At 38.1% G+C, this 10966-nt stretch overlaps 1 protein-coding gene across 2 annotated transcripts; it reads right to left on the reverse strand.

Annotated features, from left to right (window-relative positions):
- Positions 1-1057: 1057 nt before the first annotated feature.
- tcf19l (transcription factor 19 (SC1), like) lies at positions 1058-6478 on the reverse strand. 2 transcript variants are annotated; one of them, XM_062990125.1, is made up of 4 exons: positions 6404-6478; positions 3989-4578; positions 2872-3826; positions 1058-1635 (listed from the first exon to the last, which is right to left on the reverse strand). In XM_062990125.1, the coding sequence occupies exons 2-4, from the start codon at positions 4272-4274 to the stop codon at positions 1311-1313; spliced, it is 1566 nt and encodes a 521-aa protein (XP_062846195.1). In that variant the 5' UTR covers positions 4275-4578; positions 6404-6478; the 3' UTR covers positions 1058-1310. The 2 variants fall into 2 exon arrangements, with proteins under 2 accessions (XP_062846195.1, XP_062846194.1); XM_062990124.1 differs by having other exon boundaries at positions 1058-1638.
- Positions 6479-10966: the final 4488 nt, after the last annotated feature.

A 10966-nucleotide genomic window follows, 5' to 3' on the forward strand; every position in this document is an offset into this window, starting at 1 on the left:
ATCTGTACTGGTGATTACTTTTAAAAGCCCATCTAAAATAGTGCCCTAAAAACAGAACAACCACCCAACAGACATTATGCACACTGAACAGTTCAGAAAGGAATATGAGCTTTTCCTGATTAGGGATTCATTCAGAGAAGCACCATTTCTATTCAGATCAGGAACAGTACAGTGCAGGTGCAAGTTTACTCAAAGCTTTTGTGGGCTCAAAGAAATAAATAATTATACCCACTGAATGAATAAAAATTATGTATTTTAGTCGACATCTTTAGTTTAAAAATGTAACATGCATCACCAAGTATTACTGAACCACTAATACTAAAACATGGTCCAAAAGTATTAGCTAAAAATTTAACTGTAGCATTTGTTCCACTGCTACATGTCAATACAAAATATGGTCCTTAGTATGGGGATCACCTGTTTCAGAACCACTTATTGATTAAAAAGGTGTTTAAAAACAATTATATAAAATAAATCATATGCTCTCAACTTTGTAGCAACAGTATCTCTGTGCACAAAGTGAGGCCATTAAGACACAGTTTGATGTGTTTGGTGTGAAAGAACAGTGGCCTGAGCTCTGACCTCAGACCAACTGAACGCATCCAACCCTCTTATTTAACATCAGTGTCTAGCCTCACAAGTGCTCTTTAAAAGAAAACTGACAGACACACTCTTGAAGTGTAAAACTGATATAACTGCAAAGAGGGGAGCGGCTCCATAATGTCACTTTGAGATTTCATTTGCCCATCCGAGATGTCCATTAAAAAAAGCTGTACAAATACAACTGATGTCCTGGGTTTTGAAATGGGATATCTAACAAACTCAGGATCAGGTGTCCATACTTCTGGATGTATAGCACATGTAAAGCTACTGCTTTTGGACTAAAAACACTATCACCAATAAACAAAGCCTGGATTTACTGTAAGACATTAAAATACATTATGTGTACACTTCTTGTATGACTGGTCTATAAGGTGTTTGACCAGTACACAATTTTAACTTAAAATGTCTCTACAAGATTACTAAAGTTTACAAAATTTATAAACCTTTTGCTACACAAAATAAAGCCCTGCAAATCTAAGTAGTGCCCCAGAAATACTGTATAGCTACTGTACAAGTAACTGAGTTAAGATGTGCTCGGAAGATAGCAAAGACAGTCACATAGCAAATACTTTATTTACATTTCTCTTCTGTCCAGATTGTTGATGCATTGTATAGAAGTTGTCTTGATGTCCGAACTTTATACAGAGTCGCTAAAGCTCCAGCCCATACCCTAATATGCCCCTTGATCATAAACTTAATAGATGAATTTAGCAGCAGCCGCAGTGGAATTCAGCATTGGGGTCATGCAGGAAGGACGCTCTGTAGCGCTGACTAGGAAGGCAGTCCACATGATACCAGGCATCACAGTCGTCACATTGCACCCATTGCACAGTGTCTTGCTGCGGCAAACAACAATGCGGTGCAGCACATGGTTCTACACCCTGTACTGCTCCAATATCTTCATCCTCATCATCTTCCTCTGAGGACGAGGAGGATGAAGATGAGGAGGAGGAGCTGGAGGAGGATGAGGATGAAGAGGGGGAAGGGAGAGAGGGCTGGGGCAGTGGGTGCTTCCTGGGTCTGCCACGTCGCCTACTGCAAAAAAAAAAAAGAAGTCTGTTATGGCTTATAATAAGGCTCAAATAATCAATATGCAAAAATAAATCAACACCTGCAAAACCAAAGGACACACATTGTACAATAAGTCTATACCAGAGGGTGCACAATACCTTGATCTACCACAGTGCACGCTGGTAGATTGCGCCTCAAACAGTTTAACGTGATTGACATGAAATGTTTCCTTAATTTGCGAATTACTACTATAGCTATGCCTCAGCCCACCTAAAGCAATGCTAAGTTTTCATTCATTAGTAGCCAGTTTGCATGATTTTTGCATTTTTCCTTTTGTAACCTACACTGTTTGTAAAGATAGCACAACCAAGCGCAAAGAAGAACAAGAACACTGCAAGGATGGCTGTTTTGTTCATACATGGAAATAGAATTTTCAGATCTCATGTTACATACAGAAATTTTAACCCTACAATCAGACATTTATTTGAAGTTAAGGGCCTCTGCTGGACAATTTCGGAACTTGCTGGCTGGAGAAAAATATCCAAACATAAAAAATGTGCCAAATATTTGACAGCGTATTTGGATCAACCTACTTGTGTGAATCAGCCTTTTTTTCACACATAAAAATATTTAAGTCTAAATATCGGTCCACCCTTACTGATGAACACTTGGAAGTCTGCTTGAAAACTGGCATCAGCAGCTACTGACCAGACTACATAAACCTGGCTGACACCATTCAGTGCAAACCATCACAATAAGGTTAGTGTGATTTTTTTCAGTCGCTTGCCCTGTAATGCTGAATATAAATATAGTCAACTGAAGTACATTTAATAAAGCTTCAAAGCTTTTTTTTTTTTTTTTAAATGATGGACAACCTTTTTAAAAAGTAGATTACGATGACCGATGAACTGAAATAGTAGATCTCAAGCTACTAAATTATGGGCACCCCTGGTCTATACTGCAGTATAACGATGGGTTTACATGCACAAACTCTTATTAAGCTTAAGTTCTGGTGGTAATCTACAAGTTTTATTTAGATTTACATGTAAAAAGCATTTATTATAAGCACTTCAACATGCTAAACCAGGGTTCTCATTCTGTGGTCTGCAGCATATGGAGGTGCAGGCCAAAAAAGTCATACTTATTAGACATAAATAAGGCAGGTTAACATTTATTCCGCATGACCCACAAAGTTTGCCCAAAGGTTTTAACAACAGAACATGTAATACAAATTACTCAAGACTGGCAAAAACGTACCCGGTAGAGGTATGGAGCCTTACAGCCTTCCCTCTTTCTGCCTTTTGCATTCTTACTGCTGGATAGGCCAGCTGGTAGTTTTCACCTCCGACCACCAGCGGGGTGCATAATGGAGTGCTGTTTGCCCTTCGTCTGCCACGGGAAGCTAGAGAGCAAGCTTTCTGCTGCCGGCAACCCACCACACTTTTGTTGTGGCTCATGTTAACAAGATCATGCTTTTGAATTGAGGTAAAAGGAAGACCATTAAGCCTTCCACTGTTAGTTTGGTTATACATTGCACCATTTTGCTTGGGCATAACAGGTCTGGTGTCAAATTGCATCCTTGTGCTTGACTCTATTTTGGATGTGTGCTGCACAATGTCGGACTCTGACTTGTAAAGACGGCGTCTCTTTCCACCCCTGGCTTTCCGTGCACCCTCTATTTCAGTTCTACATCCCACAGGATCATCCAAACTGTCATCCTCAAGAAGCACAGTGTGGGCTGATTTGCGGCGACTCTTAGATGATGGCAAGACAGACTTTATCCCTTCTCTGGTAACACAACGGAGAGTAGGAGGGGTTGAAGGGGTCACCAGAGCTTCAAATGAAGCGGAGTTTAGATCAGTGGTTTTATCGGCCCTCCGAAAGGACCAACAACTCCCATTTATTTTGCTCAGGCTGCCAATGGAGTTTAGAATGACTGTAGCTTTGTTTATGGACAACTTAGATATGTCAAGACTGGGCTCTGGTTTGCAGTCAACACTAGTCCTGATCCGGTTTTTGATGTTAGATGAAAAGGAGCTTGCTTTTGGAACTGTTATGGCATCAAAGTCTTCAGGACTAACATGAACTTTCTGGAAAAGAAAGTAAAACTCAGGACTTCCTCGCACTGATTGACCACCAAATGTTAGCGTGTCCCCATCAAATATCTCTAGAAGAACACCTTGCTGAATTCGGACATCATTTACCCACGTACCTGCAAAAGATTGTAACAAAGAAAAGGATTTAGGGTAAAACAAGTTATGAAAGAGGAACAATCAAAAATGGATAATTGATCATTAAAAATGCATTGTGAAGGCAATAAAGCAGTGTAATACAGTAAAATACCAATTTTAAAAATGCCTAGCTTGACACCAACCATAACTGCTTCGATCCTTCACTTGGACCTTCCAGCCCTCCTCTTCTGCAGTATCAGTCTGTCTTTCAACATGAAGTTCAGCATGAACACGTGACACTGTTGTTGACTCCAAGGTTACATCACACAACTCCACTGCCCTGCCCAAGCGGAATACAGAGTGTGCAAGTGCCGGTCGGAAAGTATAGAGGTCACGGGCCGAGTCTGAAACACCACTGCTGTGGCCATGTCCACTACTCGATGAACCAATTCTTAACAGCTGAAAACACGGCTGGACTCCAGGAAACATGCTGGCACTCCGTAAGGAAAAACATAAACTTTCCTCAATAAGAACTGTCTACAATATTCTGACCTTCCATTGTAGATTTTCTTCCATCATACATCTTCTATCAAATCACCTTTTTGTGAATTAGGAAAAACCATGTTTCACAGCTGGCAGCATCATAAAAAAGCATCTGGTTGGATTTCTATAATGGCCAGAATCAATAGTGTTAGCTTGAGTTTTGGGCATAATACGTAATAAATAAAATGGAAGATGTGTATATGATGGGGTGGGTGGCAGCAGGGCAAGATTACAACCAGTTCCTTTCAACCTGGAAATAACAGAAAAAAACATTCCGGTCAATCACATGATGTGTGTGACAGATGAACTAGATACATGTCTTGTTTTACATTATTACACTACAATATATTTTAAATGCATAAAATAAAAAAGTCCATCCAAAAATATCAAGTGCCACTGTCCCAACTGCCCCAACCATAAATATGAGACTAATATTTAAAGTGTTTAAAAACCACTTAAAAAACGAAATCATTTTATGACACAATCACAAATTATTTATTTTAATATTTTTTTAAAACATTGTGCAGGAGATTACACTGTAAACAAGACCCAAAAATGTTCTTTATGGAGCAGTGACAAGTTTAAACCTGTCACTATATTAATCTTTTTAAAAGCTTATTTGCAAATGACTGGGCCAGTCAAGATTATTAAAATCAAATCAATGTAAATGCATTAAATGCCTACAAATTAAGGTTTGAGACTAAAAGACTTTAAGATTAAAAGGGCCTTAATGGCAATAATCACTAAATATGAATGTGCATTATTTAATTATATGAACACATTTATTAATAATTAAAGTGAGTGTCTTCCAGTTCATAAAATGTGGAATTGTGGAAACTGACAATTAAATCCAGTCATCTAAAAATAATCATGATTAGCACAAATAATTGTGATGGGTGATCACCAATATATGCTTATTAATATATAACCTGCACTAAGGTAAATAATACAATTGATGTTTCTTGTAAGTTTTGTTATATTTAAACAAATTAAGGTTTGTTATATTGTCAAAATACAATTACTATATAAAACTGGAGGTGCTCTGTTTATAATACATGAAATGGCAAGACAGGCATTTTAATAATAAATAAAATCAGTTATGCAATAGTTTGTCACATCAGTAACATGACTTACACAGCATGTTATAACTGTTACATTTGAAAATAAAAAAACAGATTTTAACTAAGCAAAGTCAATCATTTAAAGTAAGAGTCCTGCAGAATACATTAGCAAACATTAGCAAAACCAATTATTCATTAGTACAATGTGATGTAGTTTTGATAAAATAAGGTCATGGAATAAACTATGAAACTTGTGTAGCTATGTTTTGATCTGCACTAATATTTACATATTGTTATAGTACTATAGTTTTATAGTTTGTCTAAAATAGACAATTTAATTTCCTTACACAAGTTGACAAATGACAGTTCTTGACGAGGTAAATATGAAATGTCGTACTTGTTTATGTAATAAAAGTAGCATTAAGTCAATCAAAGGGCCACATATATAACTATTTTATGACAAGTAATAGTCTCGTCTGTTGTATAGATGTGGCAGGCCCAGTGTTTCGTATAGTTAAGCTTCACCATCGAGTCTTATGTTTTAATATTAGATGCGACATAGTTTTGTAGTTTAAACTATTGTCTTAAATATAATAATAAAAAAGTGTATCATAAAAGTGTGAAATATAGAACAACGAAACCTTAGATTAGTCTTATTTATTATTACCAACGCTTGGATTGGTCGCTAACAGGCTAGCTGAAATGTCCAAACATCCTGTAAGTCTTGTAAATAACATAACATAATGATGAAATACAAATAATTCTATTGCAACATTTTACAAACGAAGCAGATTTGACAGTTTAACATATCACGCCAAATGTGACTATCTGATTGTAAAGCGCAGCGAAAACAGGAAATGGCAAGAAACGGCGCTGAATACGTCTTAGCTTGTCTGCTATCCAGAAGCTTACGGTACCACACGCAAAAAACTTCTTTTTATGTGCAATGCGAATGCAAACTTTTGTTTTTACTACAAATCATGGCAGCAGAAAGCTTCCCAAACCACCACATACCCTTCATATTCCAGCACATTGCTGCGAAGGTGAACATAACGCCTCTTTATTTTTCCCCGTCGTTAACTTTTCGCGTTCTTTTCCCAGGAAGTGCTTTGAAAATTGGCGCGCCTGCAAGGGTTTCCCTGCGCGAAGTGTAACGCCACTTCCGGTGTTACATCGAAATCTGTAACCTATTGAAATCTGCGACTGCAGAGGCCGCTGTTGCATGTTTTTACCTATACGTGTTGTCTAAGGCACGAGAAAGAGCGTTTAAATTAACTACATAAATAATGGAGATAGGATCGTTCTCTGTCCAGAGCATGTTATCTCTGCGTATTATTGCTCCTGTGCGAAAAGAGAAAACGTTGGTAAATCATAGACATTTTTAAAGAACTCTTTTAATTGATTTCACTCTAAGGAAACATAATTGTCTGGAATCAGCTCTGAGCCAGCAGCACACTGGTCACCATTTCTGACACCTCTACACCTTTAATATAATTTAAAAAAATGTTTTTGGGTGTTGTTTCATCCTCTCACATTCATTTGCACACATATATTAGCCAGCTGTAACCTAGTGGTTAAGGTACTGGACCAGTGATCAGAGGGTTGCCGGCTCAAGCCCCACCACTGCCAAGTTGCTGCTGTTGGGCCCTTGAGCAAGGCCCTTAACCCTCAATTGCTCAGACTGTATACTGTAACTGTAATGTAAGTCGCTTTGGATAAAGGTGTCTGCTAAATGCTGAAAATGTAAATGTATTCATTTTTGGGATCAGTGGAGCGCTGTCATTAGAATAGGTGGCCCCATTACACCTTCCTAATAATCCAGTAAAAAAATTTCACAGACATAAAGGGGAAAAGCTTGGAAAACCATCTTTTAATTTTTCATGTAATTGGAACAAGCTACTATATAAGCTACTGAGCTTACAATGTCACTGTGTCATTAAGTTTTTTTAAATGGAGTTTTCTATGTAGCAAGTTGTCATTAAAACTGTATAAATTGACCTCCCTGTCTACGTAAAAGTGACAATGACATAATATACTAAAAATTAATTGGTGTTTTTACCCTGTCTTTCTATTATTTTTAAAGACACTACCAGGATTAATTAGGAAAGTGAAGCAAATATTTTGGAGTCTACAAGGTAACAGTTGTGTTACACTGTATGATGTCTCATATTATCAAAGCCGAAGTAAATTTGTTTGCATTAAGAACTCAGCCAGACTAGAGTTTCTGGCTCAGGTTGGTGGCAGAGGGCAGGATGTAAACAAGGACCAAGGAGAGCTGTCCAGATTCACATTAACTTTGTTTATGTGTTTCTCGATGATTAGGGTTAAACTTGTTAGGTAAACAGGATACAAGTCAGTTCAAATGCATGTTGCATTTCTGCTATATTGTGAATTGAGCAATGGAGGGCAACAATAGAAAAGGAAGAGTATGTCAGACGTGGTGGGCGAGGAGAAATACGAGGGCGACCTAGAACAAGAGCAGTCATATCAAATGAAATTAGAGCAACAATTATAGATCATGTTTTGGTCCATGACATGACTGTGAGGGAAGCAGGACAACGTGTGCAACCAAATTTGAGTAGATTCTCTGTGGCCTCCTTAGTCAGGACATTCAGAGAAAAAAACAGGTACAGTAATGTGTGTTTGGAACCTGAGAGTTACAGTACAACTATAGAGTAGGATAGCTCAGTTCATTTCTGTAGCAGGTACGTAGCAGTAGCAGTATGTATATCACTAACATTGTAAAATTACCTCTATTTGTAGAATTGAAAGACGACCACATGAGTGTGGAAGGTCACGTGTGTTCTCAGAACAACAGGAGACTCTCATTGATGATATGGTCAATTCGACTGTGTGAAATACAACAGCAGGTTCTTGAAGACAATAGACATTTTGAAGGGATCAGCAGTGTGAGTCACAATTGACCGTGTCCTGCAGCGCAACCAGGTACGGATGAAACAAGCATACAGAGTACCATTCAAGCTCAACTCGGAAAGAATAAAGGAGCAACACTATCAATATGTGCAAGTAAGTGTGGATTTACAGTACAGTTACTACACACTAGCATATATACTGTATTGTATGTAAAGCAGTTCATGTATACAGTGCCATGCGAAGCTATGGCTTTTTTTTTTTTTTTTTACTGTTTTTAACTTTATTTACTAGTTTATTTAAGTTTTTAACCTCTTATTTGTATTTATTTTCTATTTAAGTTAACTATGGCCAACACACTCGTGTTTTTTCTGCTGCTTTGGGGATTACTGTTTGCATTCACATCGGGTGAGCTCGCGCATAGTCATGGATCCATTGTTTACACCAGAGAACAGCTGTTAGCTACGGTGGCCGAGAAGTGCAAAACAAATTTACATTTCAGAAAACAAAATTACAAAAAAACTAAAACAAATTTACAACAAAAGCAAAAACAAATTTACAAGTGCTCGGGTACCCAGTGTTTGTAAATTTGTTTTGGCATATGTAAAAGTGTTTCAGCACTTGTAAATTTATTTTCGGCATATGTAATTTTGTTTTCTAAAATGTATATTTGTTTTGCACTTCCCGGCCGCACATTTCTGACGGAAAAGGCAGGGACAATAAACCGGAAGTGCGTGTTGCTTACCTGCTGTCAATCAAACTGTTTCTCAGCGATAAAGTGAACGGAGTTTGTGATGGTGACGATAAACAAGGTTTTGTCTAGTTTGTGGAAATCATTTTATCCAGTTGATCCGCTATTGTTTTTCTTGTGGAAAGTTTTGTGCAGATGTTTAGACGTGGCGTGTGCATCTCTATTTACCGTCCGCTCTTCTAAACATCTAAGGAATTCCCACAAGAACAACAAAAGCGAAATAATGAAAATAATTAACACAAAATGGACAAAACATTGTTTATTAGGGACGGAACATCTGATACCGAGGCTTTAAAACTTGTTTCACTTTTGTAACACTGGACTCAGTGTATCGGAGCTTATATTAAAGCAGCAGCATGTGCGGGACTGATGAAGCTTTGTGCTGTGTTTTATCTCACTCACTATATAAGAGACAATCAAACCAGGGTTACCCACCGTCCTGTAAAATACACAATCCTTCTTTATCTGGAGACCAAACGCTGCGTTCAGTATTGAACTGATACAGGACGCTTTGTTCCGTATTTTTATCAATGGGAGACAGAGGGAATTATATTAAGTAGTATTCACTTTTATTCTTAGTAACGGTGTGTGTGCGCTGGTTATAGCAGCAGGGGGGGACCTTACACAGTCATGAGAACAAAGGTTTTATTTATGGTGTTTAAAATTTATTATTTTCATTCTTTATAATAAGTCAGAACCATATTTTAGGCAAAACAACGCACTCCGCCTACTGCGCTGCTCATACATCGGTTTATTAAACAGGTTATGTCACGTTACTAAGAATAAAAGTGAACACTACTTAATATAATGAATTAAGCAGCAGTTTCCTTCTGTTTTATACACCACACCGTCTCCCATTGATAAAAATACGGAACAAAGCGTCCTGTATCAGTTCAGTACTGAACGCGGCGTTTAGTCTCCAAATAAAGCAGGATTGTGTATGTTACAGGACGGTGGGTAACCCTGGTTTGATTGTCTCTTATATAGTGAGTGAGATAAAACACAGCACCAAAGCTTCATCAGTCCCGCACATGCTGCTTTAATATAAGCTCCGATACACTGAGTCCAGTGTTACAAAAGTGAAACAAGCTTTAAAGCCTCGGTATCAAATGTTCCGTCCCTAATAAACAATGTTTTGTCCATTTTGTGTTAATTATTTTCATTATTTCGCTTTTGTTGTTCTTGTGGGAATTCCTTAGATGTTTAGAAGAGCGGACGGTAAATAGAGATGCACACGCCACGTCTAAACATCTGCACAAAACTTTCCACAAGAAAAACAATAGCGGATCAACTGGATAAAATGATTTCCACAAACTAGACAAAACCTTGTTTATCGTCACCATCACAAACTCCGTTCACTTTATCGCTGAGAAACAGTTTGATTGACAGCAGGTAAGCAACACGCACTTCCGGTTTATTGTCCCTGCCTTTTCCGTCAGAAATGTGCGGCCGGGAAGTGCAAAACAAATATACATTTTAGAAAACAAAATTACATATGCCGAAAATAAATTTACAAGTGCTGAAACACTTTTACATATGCCAAAACAAATTTACAAACACTGGGTACCCGAGCACTTGTAAATTTGTTTTTGCTTTTGTTGTAAATTTGTTTTTGTTTTTTTGTAATTTTGTTTTCTGAAATGTAAATTTGTTTTGCACTTCTCGGCCACCGTAGTTAGCACTTAGCAACACCGCTGCTAACCCGGAGAAGTTTTCTGAGATTCCACGGGAACTGAGGAGATGGAGACGGGGGAAACGCGCCGGTGCTGAGCGTCGCGCCAGGAAGAGACGCTACAAACCTGTTCTTCCATCGGTCATTATGGGGAATGTAAGATCTTTACCCAATAAAATGGACGAACTATCGGCGTTGACCCGGCACCAGCGTGAATACAGGGAGTGTAGCCTGATGCTATTTACGGAGACATGGCTAACCGAGCTAACACCGGATGCAAACG

This window comes from Trichomycterus rosablanca, chromosome 2, assembly GCF_030014385.1.
Source record: "Trichomycterus rosablanca isolate fTriRos1 chromosome 2, fTriRos1.hap1, whole genome shotgun sequence".
NCBI lineage: Eukaryota > Metazoa > Chordata > Actinopteri > Siluriformes > Trichomycteridae > Trichomycterus > Trichomycterus rosablanca.